At 43.5% G+C, this 15127-nt stretch overlaps 2 protein-coding genes across 3 annotated transcripts; one reads left to right on the plus strand and one right to left on the minus strand.

Annotated features, from left to right (window-relative positions):
* The first annotated feature begins 16 nt into the window (after positions 1-16).
* CPSF4 (cleavage and polyadenylation specific factor 4) lies at positions 17-10046 on the plus strand. Of its 2 annotated transcripts, none has more exons than XM_087728478.1 (8): positions 17-236; positions 378-428; positions 2917-3069; positions 5284-5379; positions 5652-5745; positions 6411-6483; positions 8364-8552; positions 9605-10046. In XM_087728478.1, the coding sequence occupies exons 1-8, from the start codon at positions 134-136 to the stop codon at positions 9671-9673; spliced, it is 828 nt and encodes a 275-aa protein (XP_087584604.1). In that variant the 5' UTR covers positions 17-133; the 3' UTR covers positions 9674-10046. The 2 variants fall into 2 exon arrangements, with proteins under 2 accessions (XP_087584604.1, XP_087584605.1); XM_087728479.1 differs by having other exon boundaries at positions 19-236; positions 8382-8552.
* A 1067-nt stretch (positions 10047-11113) lies between these two features.
* ATP5MF (ATP synthase membrane subunit f) lies at positions 11114-14487 on the minus strand. The gene is made up of 4 exons (XM_087728480.1): positions 14429-14487; positions 13091-13198; positions 12718-12834; positions 11114-11268 (listed from the first exon to the last, which is right to left on the minus strand). Exons 1-4 carry the CDS (start codon positions 14442-14444, stop codon positions 11240-11242), a joined length of 270 nt encoding a protein of 89 aa, XP_087584606.1. The 5' UTR covers positions 14445-14487; the 3' UTR covers positions 11114-11239.
* Between the last annotated feature and the right edge of the window lie 640 nt (positions 14488-15127).

The raw sequence follows: 15127 nt of genomic DNA on the forward strand, positions 1-15127 counted from the left end.
TCCCATCCTTCCTTCCTTCCCCTCCCCCAACCCGCGCTTTTTTTCCCTCCCCCCTCAGCGCCGCCGGCGACGGAACCTTTTTCGCTCCCGTTTCTCGGCCGGCTTCTTCGCGGCCTCCCTCCCCGCCGCCGCCATGCAGGAGCTGATCGCCAGCGTGGACCACATCAAGTTCGACTTGGAGATCGCGGTGGAGCAGCAGCTGGGCGCCCAGCCGCTGCCCTTCCCGGGCATGGACAGTACGTGATGAGGGGGGCTCGTCCTGAGGCCTTCCCCTCCCCCCCACAGCCCTGACCATTTAAAAAAATCCCATTAAACCTGTATTTAATATTCAGTTATTCAGCGATATGGAGACCTCCCTTGTGCTTCTTTCTTCGCAGAGTCCGGGGCTGCGGTCTGTGATTTCTTTTTGAAGGCAGCATGTGGGAAAGGTAAGCTGCGGCTGCAGGTATATTGTAGTAGTAACAGTAGTCTAGCCTTTATTGTCATTGTACATCATGAATACAACGAAATTGGTTTTAGCCTCACTGGTGCAATTCATGACTACAAATACAAACAACATAAATGATCTAAAGAATAATCCCTATGCAAGTAATTGTGGGGGAGTGGAGGAAAAATAAAAAACGTATATTGTAGTACAGTAGTCTAGCCTTTATTGTCATTCTACAACATAAATACAACGAAATTGGTTTATACTCACTGGCGCAATCCATGACTACAAATACAAACAACATAAATAGTATAAAGAATAATCCCTATGCAAGTAATTGTGGGGGAGTGGAGGAAAAAGAAAAAAGGTATATTGTAGTAGTACAGTAGTCTAGCCTTTATTGTCATTCTACAACATAAATACAACGAAATTGGTTTTAGCCTCACTGGTGCAATCCATGACTACAAATACAAACAACATAAGTAGTGAAAGGATGCCTGAAGGATTAGATGATACACGGAGTGTAACCTAATTCAGCTTTTGTTAAATTGCTGTTGAGAGAAGCTCCATTGTCACCTAAAGTGCCAACTTCATAGATAAAAAACGTTTAGGCCAATTACCAAGCTTAGCCTTAGTAAAGTAACAAGTGGATTTTGTAAAATAACCACGCTTGCAACTGGAAATGTGTGTTCAGCATTCCCTAACGAAGCTCTGTCTTCTATGCCAGAAAATGTATTCCTTTCCTCTTCTAAAGTCGATGGTTTTCAGTGCGCTGAGAAAAATCATGAAGTTTGCGTTAACATGAAATAATGTTTCTAGCACTATGACAATCTGTGCAAATACTATAAGAAGTTTGACAAAAAGTTTTTTTCATGAGTGGACGGGGAGGCTCGCGCCTGTTTTTCTCTCTCTCTCTGCCTGCTCTGTTACGATGGGAGACAAAAATGCTTTTTGCTTCCTGCAGAAAATAAAAACTGATTATCAGTAGCCTCGTGTTCAGAGCTTCATTGGAATTATCAGATTCTGAGCTGAATTCAAAAACCTTAACAATGCAAGTAATTAGGAGGGGGAAAAAACTAGTTGTACATTTCTGCATGTGCGTGGAGTGATTGTGGTTGTGTTTAAGAGTCTGACAGCCCAAGGATAGCAACTATTTTTAAATCTTATTTGTTTGGCTGGCTATGCTTTGATGTCTTCTGCCCGATGGTAGAAGTGCGAAAAGACACTGACCAGGGTGTGAATCATCTCTGAGTATCTACCTTACTCTGCTAAAGCAGCGAGGCCTGGCGAAGTCAGCCAGTGGTGTTAGAGGGCAATAGCAATAGCAATAGCAGTAGACTTATATACCGCTTCATAGGCCTTTCAGGCCTCTCTAAGCGGTTTACAGAGAGTCAGCATATTGCCCCCAACAATCTGGGTCCTCATTTTACCCACCTCGGAAGGATGGAAGGCTGAGTCAACCCTGAGCCGGTGAGATTTGAACCGCTGACCTGCTGATCTAGCAGTAGCCTGCAGTGCTGCATTTAACCACTGCGCCACCTTGGGCAACCAATGGTTACTTGATCATTCTTGTATTGTATTTGTATTTGTATTTATTGTCACTTATAGGCCGCCCTTTTCCCTGAGGGGACTCAGGGCGGCTTACAACTCATGGGAAGGGAGTGCAAGACAGAACATAAAATAATATGTGGGTACAAATAAAAATAGCAATAAAACACAACATTCATTCAGCATTCGGGTGGGGTGTATGAAGATCTTATCCCCAGGCCTGACGGGATAGCCAGATCTTAAGGGCTGTGCGGAAGCTCTGGACTGTGGTGAGGGTGCGAATCTCTACGGGGAGATCGTTCCAAAGGGTCGGAGCTGCTACTGAGAAGGCTCTCCTCCGCGTAGTCGCCAGTCGGCACTGACTGGCGGATGGAACTCGGAGGAGGCCCACTCTGTGCGATCTGATGGGACGAAGGGAGGTGCCTTCCTATCCGCAGCAGTTAAATCAGCGTACCATGTATGTATGTATGTATACACACACATTGGAAGACTGAAAGAGAATGGAGGACTGTCTGTAGAGGTTCTCAGTCATCCAAGATCATGGTTGTCCCCAAAGTTGCTTCCCCCCACCCAAGAAAATAATTACGGAAATTAATAATATTTTATAAGGAGGGAGGAGAAATTGCCCATGATGCTAGGCCTCATTTTTAAAATCTTGGTTTACACATTGAGCTGTCAGAATAAAAATCATATGTCAAGATGTCATAGCATAAATTAGTCTTAAAATATGGTAACTCATGGTCATTATATTGCCCTAAGAAGCCTTATTGTAGAGAGGCTGTATTTACTAAATGAAATCCTTATAATTTTTAAAAATACACAGATTAACTATTGCTTGTAGCTGTTGTGTTTTAAGTCTGCAAATTAAGGCAATAGAGCGTAGAGGCATTTTGTATTGATTCCTTGCCAGATTTTATATCTCCTTTTTTCCCACCCGGCAGGAGGGATGTGTCCGTTTCGGCACATCAGTGGTGAAAAGACAGTGGTTTGTAAACACTGGTTACGAGGCCTGTGCAAAAAAGGGGACCAGTGTGAATTCTTGCACGAATATGACATGACCAAGATGCCAGAATGTTACTTCTATTCAAAATACGGTAAGGGCCAATGTAATAATGAATAGCTGCTATTTAATCTTGACTTTTGCTCGCTGTGTGTGTGTGTGCGTGTGTGTGTGTTCTGTAGTGTACCACAGTGGAATCCATTTCATCCATTGTTCTAGGAAACTTTACAACAACGAGTTTTACAATCTCAAGTTTCAGTGACTTGAGATGGTGATGGAAGAAATGAGAGTTTGACCAGTTGCGCATTGGTTTGTAAGTTGGTCTATTGGCTATGCCAGTGTTTCCCAACCTTGGCAACTTGAAGATGTCTGGACTTCAACTCCCAGAGTTCCCCAGCCAGCGAATGCTGGCTGGGGAACTCTGGGAGTTGAAGTCCGGACATCTTCAAGTTGCCAAGGTTGAGAAACACTGGGCTATGCTACCCCTTGGTGACATTCGTGCACCGGGAGCGTGCTTGCTTTCACTTTTTGATATGGTTCTTAACGTTTAAATTGTCAGTTTCTTTACACTCCTGCTATGGAATATGTACATCTGCAAGTTTAGCTCATTAAATGCTGTATTTCAAAAGGCTGAGGATGAAAGGCATAGATCGGTAATGGCTAACCTTTTTGTCCTCGCGTGCCGAAATCGTGCACGCGTGTTCACACTCACAGTGCAATGCGCCCCACCACCTGCGCATGCACACGTGACCCCCACCCCATGCACACGTGTGCAAATCCCCCATCCCCGTGCTTGGGAGGGGCATTTTTGCTGTCCCCAGGCTCCGGAGGCTTTCCTCAAGCCTGTGGGAGGACAAAAACGGCCTCTCCCAGGCTCCGGAGACCCTCCCTGAAGCCTGACATGACTCCCGTGCATGCGCGCACATCTCCCACATGCGCAGCAGACCCAAAAATCAGCTGGCCGGAAGGAGGCACGCGCACATGCGTGGTGGAGCTGAGCTGGGCAATGGATTGCGTGCCCGCAGAGGGCTCTGTGCCACCTGTGGCATGTGTGCCGGAGGTTCACCATCATGGGTGTAGATCAGTGGTTCTCTACCTTCCTAATGCCGCGACCCTTTAATACAGTTCCTCATGTTGTGGTGACCCCCAGCCATAAAACTATTTTCGTTGCTACTATGTAGCTGTAATTTTGCTACTGTTATGAACCGTTATGTAAATATCTGATATGCTGGATGTATTTTTATTGCTATAAATTGAACATCATTAAAGCATAGTGATTAATCACAAAAACAATATGCAATTATATATTGTGAAATATTGATTTCTAATTACAAATAAATGAAATTTTGTCTTGAAGCATGGTGTAGCACAGGGGCTGGCAATCTTAAACACTCAAAAGAGCCATTTGGATCTGTTTCCCACAGAAAAGAAAACACCGGGAGCCACAAAACCTGGGTGGGTGTGACCAACTCAACATCACTCCCACCAGTCACATGACACACACACCCCTCCCATGCCTACCCAGGTTTCATGGCTCAGTGTTTTCTATGGGAATAGGGACTCTCTCTTCTCTCCCCCTCCCTCTCATTTCTATTTTTCTCTATTTTTCCTCTCCCTTTCTCTTCTTCCTTTCTTTCTTTCCCTTTCCCTCTTTCTTTTTCTTTCTTTCTCACTGAACATGATAGCAAATCCAAAATAAAGTTATTCGATCCTTTTCCCAAAATTTTTAGCCTCCTCACAGTCCACCATAAGTGGTAGTATGTTCCATGTATTGATTCACATTTCCAGCATTTTGGGGAGGGATTTGTTGATATTTTAGCTAACCTTTTCGGTGCCATCTGTAAAACATTTTGTACTGATTTTCCTTGTATGCAACTGATAGTGTCATTTTTAAGTTTGTCCCCCCAAAATTTTCTCATTTATCCCATTCAATATTATAGCCAAAGTTCTGTGCCCATTTTATCATTTGTTCTTTCGCATTTCCTCTTCCATTTTATGCTTCAGGAGAAATTTATATATTCTGCTGGGAAGCCCGTCAGTCTTCTGGCACCTCTCCTTCCACCGCACAGGGAATCCGAGCCGCTCCTTCCCTTCGGGCCGGCTTCTCGCCAGCCTCTCCGCGGGAGGCTCCTCGGTGACCCCTGTGAAAAGGTTGTTTGATTCCCAAAGGGGTCGTGACCCACAGGTTGAGAACCGCTGGTGTAGACAGCGGTCATAAAGAAGCACCTGGCTTTCTTAACACTTCGCAACTGTTCTTGAAAGTGCGTTGACGGCTCGGTGGGCTGAAGCTGTTGACTGTCTGTTGCAGGGGAATGCAGCAACAAGGAATGTCCATTCCTGCACATCGACCCAGAATCTAAAATCAAAGACTGCCCTTGGTACGACCGAGGTTTCTGCAAACACGGTAGGTATCCAACTTGTTGATAGCCGTGCTTGCCTTGGAGACAGAGCAACAGGGCCAAGCTTGCGAGTTGACATTTGGCTCTTTGAAAAACCTGTCTTCCCTTTTGAAGAAAAACATGACGTAGTTAGAAAGAATGGTCTGAATTTGGGCCCCTCTTGCTGTTTTGAAAACTTAAGTTTGGCTTGGATGAGGTTAGTATTAGGGGAGGGGGTGAGAAAGGGGTTTGCGTGTCTTGCACAATCCTTTTACGTGCCTTGTGTTTTATGTTGTAGGTCCTCTCTGCAGACACAGACACACACGGCGTGTTATTTGTGTGAATTACCTGGTAGGCTTCTGTCCCGAAGGCCCTGCGTGCAAATTCATGCAGTGAGTATTTCCCAGATCTGTCCTAAAATTCCCCACCTGTTATTAAGCCACATAGGTGTGTGCCCTTTCCAAACCCTTCCTGAAATGTTCAAGCTGAAGTCTCATGGTGTCCCTCATTCACCCTCTTTAACGCTTAGCTGATTATTAGAGTTTCTGTACCTATAAAGCAGTATATCTTCTTCTTGTGCCATATCCGTCATTGGATGTTGGCGATCCCATTTTTATCAACAGCCGCACAAAAAAGTACTGTTGAGTTTTGTCCAAACTGGTCTCTTAAATTTTGAAGGCATGATGATGTTCTTCTTCTGCCTGGACCTCTTTTGCCTTCAATCTTTCCTTGGAGGAGTAAGTGAAATAGGCCGTATTTTTCCAGGTGTCGCATCCCCTATCCAAAATATTCTAACTTTTGCTTTTTTATTGTTTTGATCATTTCCCTTGGCTTTCACAATTAGTAACACAACACCATCACATACATTGCATTACTAGAGCTTTTTCTCATAGAATGAAGAAAAACAAAAGTCACATTTTAAAAGGGGGTTTATTTCTGAAGCTAAGCTTAAAAGTATTCCTGGGAGAGTTAGAATCCCAGAAGCGGATTTCTTTTTTTATCAGTTTGGTCTCCCTCTCTTTTCATACGCATATGTCCTTTTTCTTTTGAAAAACAGTCCTCGGTTTGAACTTCCTATGGGAACGACAGAGCAGCCGCCGCTACCGCCCCCGACGCAGCCACAACAAAAAGTAAGCCCCCCCTGCTTTTTCAGCTGCTTCGGTAGGCCGTTCACGCTTGAAGATTCAACTTAAAGAGAACTGTTTGAATAGTTCAACTATGTGCGTTTGTTGATGCTAGAGATGCTTTTCCTGTTACAGTGGTGCCTGATTTGCAGAGGGGAAGAGGAATGGACCACTGACACTCAAGGGAGTAGTAGTAGTTAATTTTATCGTGTGCTTTTAATTAAGGGCACTGCAAGCAGAGGCCCAAGCCACAGATAATATTACAATCAAAATCCCCCAGGATTCTAACACCGTATAGGAAAATATTATTATTCTCCTCTAAGGGAATACAGCATTGGAAATGTTTAAAATAACCACATTTCATCGCTTCTTTCTTGAGCTTGCAGGATAGAATAGAATAGAATAGAATTTTATTATTTGTATGCCGCCCTTCTCCGGGAGGACTCAGGGCGGCGAACAGTTCAAAAGGGGAAGAAGGGGAACATAAAAACGAAATACACATAATAAAAATAGGCAACAGTCGCACAACCATACATGTCGAGAGGGAACTCATCACCCCCAGGCCTGCCGGCAAAGCCAAGTTTTGACGGCTTTTTGGAAGGCCTGGAGAGAGGTGAGGGTCCGAATCCCTGCGGGGAGTTCATTCCAGAGGGCCGGAGCTGCCACAGAGAAGGCCCTCCCCCAGGTAATAGCCAGATGGCATTGGCTAGTAAATGGCACCCGGAGGAGGCCAACCCTGTGAGATCTAATGGGTCTTTGGGAGGTAATTGGCAGCAGGCGGTCTCTCAAGTACCCAGATCCAATACCATGAAGAGGATTTGGGTATGGCCAATCTAGAGAAAAGAAGGACCAGGGGTGACATAGTAGTGGTATTCCAGTATTTGAGGGGCTGCCAAAAAAAAAGGGGGGGGGGGTTTAACTTATTTTCCAAAGCACCAGAAGGGAGGACAAGAAACAATGAATGGATTAGTTAATCAAGGAGAGAAGCAACCTGGAATTAAGGAGAAATTTCCTGACAGGACAATTAATCAGTGCAAGAGCTTGCCCCCCAGAAGTTGTGGGGGCTTCATCACTGGAGGTTTTTAAGAGATTGTACGGTCACCTGTCTGAAATAGTATAGGGTCTCCTGCTTGAGCAGGGGGTTGGACTAGAAGATCTCCAAGGTCCCTTCTAGCTCGATTCTGATTGATACCTTTTGAGGTAGAGATTGAAAGTCCCACCATCATCAGTTAAAGCAGTGTTTTTCAACCTTTTTTGTGCAAAGGCACACTTTTTTCATGAAAAAAATCACGAGGCACACCACCATTAGAAAATGTTAAAAAAATTTAACTCTGTGCCTATATTGACTATATATAAAGTGTTTTTCCCACGGCACACCTTACACTATGTCACGGCACCCTAGTGTGCCGCGGCACAGTGGTTGAAAAACACTGAGTTAAAGGGTGCTTTTTGGGGGGGAGTCTGATCACATGATAGGTCCCAGGACCGCAGATTTAGGGGGAGGTTGAAAGATCTCACAATGTTTCCCTTGCGCTGTAAGCTTATAATGAGGTATCTTTAGGGAGGTGTGGGTTGCTTTTGGCGCCCTAGGCACAAGTCCGGAGTAACACTTGAGATTCTTGTCTGAATACCATGTCTTATTTTCTTTCGACCCCCGAAATAAGCATTTGGTCTTATTTTCGGGGAGGTCTTATTATTTTTGAGGTGCAGGAGGTGGCGAGCGTGGTCACTTCATGCCTGCTGCTGTATTGCAATATTTTCGGGAAGGGTTTATTTTAGCGCATGCGCTCAAAAGCCCAATTGGGCTTATTATCCGGGGAAGTCTTATTATTGGGAAAAGTGGGTAGAGAAAACTGCTGCTAAGGTGTGTAATACGTATTGTACGGGCTGCTTTGCCTTTTCAGCAAAACAACAACACGCCATTGCAAAGGTCCTCCTCTCTCATCCAGCTGACGAGTCAGAAGTCTTCCCCAAACCAACAAAGGACCCCACAGGTCATTGGGGTCATGCAGTCCCAAAACAACAGCATAGGGAACAGAGGACCACGCCCCCTGGAACAAGTCACCTGTTATAAGGTAAGGTAAACTGCCTAAGAAGGGACGTGGTGGCTCAGTTGCTCAAACACTGAGCTTGTTGATCAGAAAGGTCAGCTGTTCAAATCCTTAGCATCGCATAAACAGAGTGAGCTCCTGTGACTTGTCCCAGGCTTCTGCCAACCTAGCAGTTCGAAAGCACGTAAAAAATGCAAGTAGAAAAATAGGAACCACCTTTGGTGGGAAGGGAACAGCGTCCCGTCGCCTTCGGCATTTAGTCATGCCAGCCACGTGACCACGGAGGCATCTTTGGACAGCACTGGCTCTTCGGCTTTGAAACGGAGATGAGCACTGTCCCCTAGAGCTGGGAATGACTAGCACATATGTGCAAGGGGAACCTTTACCTTTAAGCTGCCTAAGGCTGAGTTTTATGAGGGGAGGGGCTGTGCAGGGGGAGTGGGCGGCCGATTTGTGCAGTTCTACTTGCCAGCCCTGAATTCCGGAGCCGGCACGATGATTACGTGTGTTTTCACTCTTTGAACATGGGATATTCCCCTCCGGTTCCGGAACATAAAATTTGAGAAATGACACATTTGTCTGCTTTGTGAAAAGTGAGAAAAATATGATCCCCCCCCCCCCAAACTACATGAATGCTTTAAAGCAATCTGTAGGATTGTAATGGAATATAGACAATGGGGAATGAAGGCTAATAATAGAATGGGCTGGAAAGTGTTGGCTTGAAAACATCAACGCATTTTGGTGGAACAGTGTTGTATGCCATAGCTTTCTCTCTAGTAGTTACGGCAGTGCCAAGTTTAGCCACATGGATGTGAAGTTTCCATGCCCATGCCCATGCGTGCTGTCTGTCCAAATGCAAACAACAGGATATAAAACAGCAACAATCCATTGATTTTTCACTATTAGATTATTATTTTGGAAAAGGCAGGTGTTGATGTTTCCAAGTCTGTTCTTTCAGAATGGACTATTTAGGGGGGGGAAAGAGCAATTGTGAATATTCAGATTAAAGGATTCGTTAAAATCTCTCAGTTATATGTGTACTTCGAGCAACAATGTTTTTGTCGTCTTCTTCTTAGTGTGGTGAAAAAGGACATTACGCCAACAGATGTACCAAAGGACATTTGGCTTTCCTTAGTGGGCAATGAACCAACGGACTTTACAGCATTTTTTATACATTATCTTTACGAGCCGAATTATCTCTTAGTATCCTCTTGAATGACTGAACCACTTTTTTTTTTATACCTGCACCAAAGGATTGGCCAGTGAAAGGATTACTTGATCTACAACTGCTCTTTTTTGTTTTGGTATTTCCTTTTAATTTTTAAGGCTACAACGTAGTGCCTCTCTTGTTCACAGCCTGAAGAAGCAAAGGTAATACACAAGCCTTCTAAAAGGAAAAAAAAAACTGGGATAGGGATTTTTGGTTCAAAAGGGTGGAGCTTTCTCCTTCGAAAATGTTTAGTTCTGTTCTTTCAACCGTCCTTGGCAGAAGATGATAAATATGTGTGTGTGAGCGACTGCCCACCTCTCCTTTGTTCCGCATCTTTGTGTTCCTTGTCTGGGCCGAAGGCTAATTCAAGATGGAATTCATCTTGTTCGTCAGAAGAGTGGGTCCAGTTGCATTTGTCTACATGTATAGTTTGTGTATTTGGGATGCGATGGCTCAGTGGCTAAGATGCTGAGCTTGTCGATCAGAAAGGTTGGCAGTTCGGCGGTTTGAATCCCTAGCGCCGCATAACTGAGTGAGCTCCTGTGACTTGTCCCAGCTTCTGCCAACCTTGCAGTTTGAAAGCACGTTAAAAAATGTGAGTAGAAAAATAGGAACCACCTTTGGTGGGAAGGGAACAGTGTTCGGTGCGCCTTCGGCATTGAGTCATACCGGCCACATGACTTCGGACAGCGCTGGCTCTTCGGCTTTAAAACAGAGATAAGCACCGCCCCCTAGAGTTGGGAATGACTAGCTCATGCAAGGGGAACCTTTACCTTTTACCTATAGTTTGTACTTTAAGATTGTTGGTGGCTGAACAAATACAGAAAACTCCAAATTATGAAAAGCAGTATTAGGTTTATGGGAAAACCAAATCTTTCCTTCATTCTGAAAGCGATCCAAACTATGTGCCACTGCAATGCAATTTTCATTTGCAGAGAATACTAAAAAAAATAATCAAAAGTTCCCTAGGAACATAATTGATATCCAAAATCCTTAAATCAAATGAAAGCTTAAAAAAGAAAACAAGAAAAACAAAACTCTCTGTAAAAACCCATTCTTTAAAAGATCTCCACTGCAGAATATTTTGTCATGTCATTAAGTTGGTCTGGAAGACTAACTCCAGTCATGAAACTGAATTATTCTGAAAATCCAAATTGGTGTATATTTTCTAGGCATTCCAGACACAAAGCTTAGCATTTTTTAATCGAGCAAAAGAAAAAAACTGCCATTTTTTTTAAAAAAAGATTGTTATTAACATTTCAGATCTTGGTGAAGCTAGTATTAGTATCTTCAATACTTTTTATAATTTTAAAGAAAGGTCTATTTTATCCGCACTCATCTGTCTTCTAGCGTTTGAAATTAGTTCTACCAGACACAGATTGAATTATTTTATTATTGGTCTCGGCATACATCGGATACTTTGTAAGAGAAATACAGAAGTCAGTTGCCTGTAGTTGAAATGATCACAGCAAGAGAAACTTGTATTCTTGTCGGTGGAATCTTAGTGGTATTTTCTCCAGCGTTCTTCCTCTAAATAATCAGAACCAGTTTTGGTTAGGTTGCAGTTTTCTTTAAAAATTCTCAAACAGAAGTTAGCTTTTCTTTCAAACATTTGTACATATGGCCAATGAAGTTTACAAATAAGGTAATTGAATGCTGAATATTCCTGCTATTCCACTGAGTGATTTTGGGGGGGGGGGAATGGAAGTACAATCTTAAGAGGGCAAGCTTATATCTCCAATTCTTGTTGTTGCTTGCAGTTACCAGATTTCTGGGAATACAGATTTTACCCAGTACTTGGCAGAAGGTATTTTGTAGCTACAGGTAGTCCTTGACTTACAACAGGTCAATTACTGACCATTCAAAGTTACAACGGCACTGGAAAAACTTATGACTGTTTTTCACACTTACGACCTTTGCAGCCTCCCTGTGGTCACACGATCAAAATTCAGATGCCTGGCAACTGACTCATATTTATGGCTGTTGCAAGGTCATGCGATTCCCTTTTGCGACCTTCTGGCAAGTCAAGGAAAGGGAAGCCGGATTCACTGAACAATTGCGTTGCTAATTTAATAACTGCGGTGATCCACTTAACTGTGGCGAGAAAGGTCGTAAATTGGGGCAAAACTCACGCAACAAATGTCTCAGGGGCAGAAATTTTGGGCTGGGTTGTGGTCATAAACTGAGGACTACCTGTACAATCTCAGAGAAAACCTTGCCGCCTGTTCTATCAGATTACAAGGCCTGTCTGAAGTCAGGCGAAGTAGCATGTAGAAGTCCTAGAAACTGAATTTGGCCAATGCATTTAACTGCAGTGGATAGAACTAAATAAATTATCCCGGATCAATAGCAATAGCAGTTAGACTTGTATACCGCTTCATAGGGCTTTCAGCCCCCTCTAAGCGGTTTACAAAGTCAGCATATCACCCCCACAGTCTGGGTCCTCATTTCACCCACCTCGGAAAGATGGAAGGCTGAGTCAACCTTGAGCCGGTGAGATTAGAACTGCTGAACTGCAGATAACAGTCAGCTGAAGTGGCCTGCAGTACTGCACCCTAACCACTGCGCCACCTCGGCTCTATAATGCCTACCGACCTCACAAACTCATGCAATGCTCAACAAGAACCGTGCCTTAAGCTGCCACACCACCTGGCATCTCTTCAACAATAAAGCCATAATTTGGTGTGGCTTCATTCTCCCCGTGTAGGGCTGCATGTCTGGCTATTTCATCTCAAGCAGTTTTTCATGTTTTACTTGTGTCATGTGAATCTGTCCACCCCTCTCCACTTGCAGGGAACCAGAGCCTAAAAACAGAACTTGTTTCAAACCCATGTTGTTGTTTTTTGCAAGTTGGTTCTGCTGTATCCAGATGTGGCAGCAAGCCCTTGAACACGGCCCAAAACATCAACTCATTATAGAATCTTAGCACATTGTGTGAACATGGTGTAATAAAAAAACAAAATGAAACATTTTACTTACTGAGGTGATCATACACTAAGTAGTAGCTGAAAACCACGTAAGCTGATAACAACATGGCAGGACCGGTGATGCCACATCTCTTCGGTTCCCAGTATTTTGCGTAGAACCTGTTGTGGCCTAATCAAAGTGGAAACCCATCTTAAAAGTCAGAGTAATGGCTTGACTAGCCGCATATATTCTTAGCCACAGATATTCTAGCCATAGCGTTATCGATGCAGATGTAAATAATACAATTTGCTGCTGCTTTCATGGAAATTCCAATAGGCATCTTGTAAATTCCTAAGGAATATTGTTTCTCTCTCTCTCTCTCTCTCCCTCCCTCCCTCTCTCTCACACACACACACAATGTAAGATTTTTCCCCAAAATACTAACCTCTCTTGCATGATTCCAGAAAAGCTCTGGGGGTGTAATTGAGCGATGCCAACCAAGTGGGAAGCTGACCCAGTTTCACATCCAGAAGCCTCAAATCTTTAATAGGTACTAAAAAAAAAAAGGACCACAAAACATGAAGGGAAGGAATCCAACATTTAAGGAATGATCACCAAAAAAGATCCATGTAATTTACGATTGTTATCCCCGTTTAAGCCACTCACCAGCAGAACAAAACATTCCCTTTTCTTTGTAACTAACCTCTCTGTTACATTATACTGAGATGGAAATTAAAGTCAGTAGAGCCAGCCAGTTACAGCTTGCAAACGACACGGGAGGCTAAACATTTAAAAATATACCCTACAATGAACATCTCTGCATTTGCAGGGTGGCAGAGGGAGAAGACCTGGCACACATCCTAGGTGACTGTTGCTTGTATAAAGGGGTGAGGGACAGGTGCCTTGGTCCATATACCAAACGAAGGACCCACTGGGATCCCCATATCAAAACAACTTACCTTATGTGCGGCCAGAATCTGAAAATAACATTGAACACAGCACAGTCCTTAAAACAAAATGGTTCGGTTGAGATATGCCTAGGTGGGACTGATTGGGGTAGATTGCAGGGGATGACACCAAAATATAATAATATCATACTTTTATCTATATCTTAAATGATTGTATTCTATTCCAATTTCATTTTAGACTGTATTTTTATTCCAATTCCATTTTAAATGGTATTTTATTCCAATTTCATTTTAAATTGTATTTTATCCAGTTCCATTTTTAAATTGCCTGTGTCAAATTGTAGTAATAATTTGTTTCTGGAACTTTGCCCTTCGATATAGCCCGAAAGCTAATCAATAAAACTCATATAGATTTATGTCCCTTTTAGAGACAGGGAGGAAAAAAACAAACAAATTAGATCCTGTCAAAGAGATCCTATCCTTCTGCAGCTTAACCTCCTTCTCTGCACCCCAAACCAATGGAGTGGGAGAAATTAAAATAACATTTAAATATATTTTTCATTTTAAAAATCCTATTTTCCCCCTTCCAACGATTGCAAGCCATATATTCCCCCCCTCCCCCGCATTTTAGGGGGTGGGCAACATAGAACCTGGGGTGGGGGGGATGGAAACAAAATATTCCCCTGCTGCCCCCCCCCGCCCTGGACTCCAAAGCCCATCAGTCCCAGCCGGCGGGGCTCATGGTTGCTACCATCTCAAACGCCACCGGGTTGCCACCGCCGGCTTATCTGTGGGGGAAAGAGGCGACTTTCAGGGCTCCAGAAAGCCTGGCGGGGGGGTCACCTTGGCGTCTCCCGCCCCGGAGAAAGACTCACCGAGTTTCTCCGCCATCTTGCGGCTGCTCAAGAGATCCGCCCGCAAAGGATGCCGGGAAAGCGATCGCACGCGCACGCGCGTGGACCTCCTGGGCGGAGCTAACTGAGGGGCGGGGCGAGGAAGGTTGAAAAGTTTCTTTCTTCCATTCGCTTTTTAATAGCGTTAATTTAATAGATTTAAACCACTTCATACTTTAAGAGCCTTATGATAGCGTTTGCATTCTCTTCTTCTGCCTAGATTTCCCCTTCCCTACTTTTACATTTTTAACATTAAATTAAATTTAAAAATAAATTAGAATTAAATTTAAAATTATTAAAATTATTAAAATTAATTATTAGAATTATTAGAATTGCCGATGTGTGGGGGATATTCTCAGAGTTTTCTCCGCATGGGTCCATATTCATATTTTTATCCTTCTTTGGGGGGAGGGGGTGTCTGGGTTGGACTGTTTGATATTAAAGGCGCTGTGATCTTGCATGCAAAAATCAATCAGCCACTAGATGCCGCCCAAGAGATACCCCCAAAAGTATATTTAATTTTGCTGCCATCTAGCAGTTGCTTCCAGTAGTTCTACAGCCCTTAATTATTCCCAATGCATCTGTGCAAAATACAAGTAGTCTTCGAACTACAAGAGTTCATTTAATGACCGTTCAAAATTACAACAGAACTGAAAAAAAAGGGACTTGGGACCTGTTTTA

This window comes from Thamnophis sirtalis, unplaced genomic scaffold, assembly GCF_051295495.1.
Source record: "Thamnophis sirtalis isolate CommonGarterSnake01/CBP01778 unplaced genomic scaffold, rThaSir2_p1.2 scaffold_14, whole genome shotgun sequence".
NCBI lineage: Eukaryota > Metazoa > Chordata > Lepidosauria > Squamata > Natricidae > Thamnophis > Thamnophis sirtalis.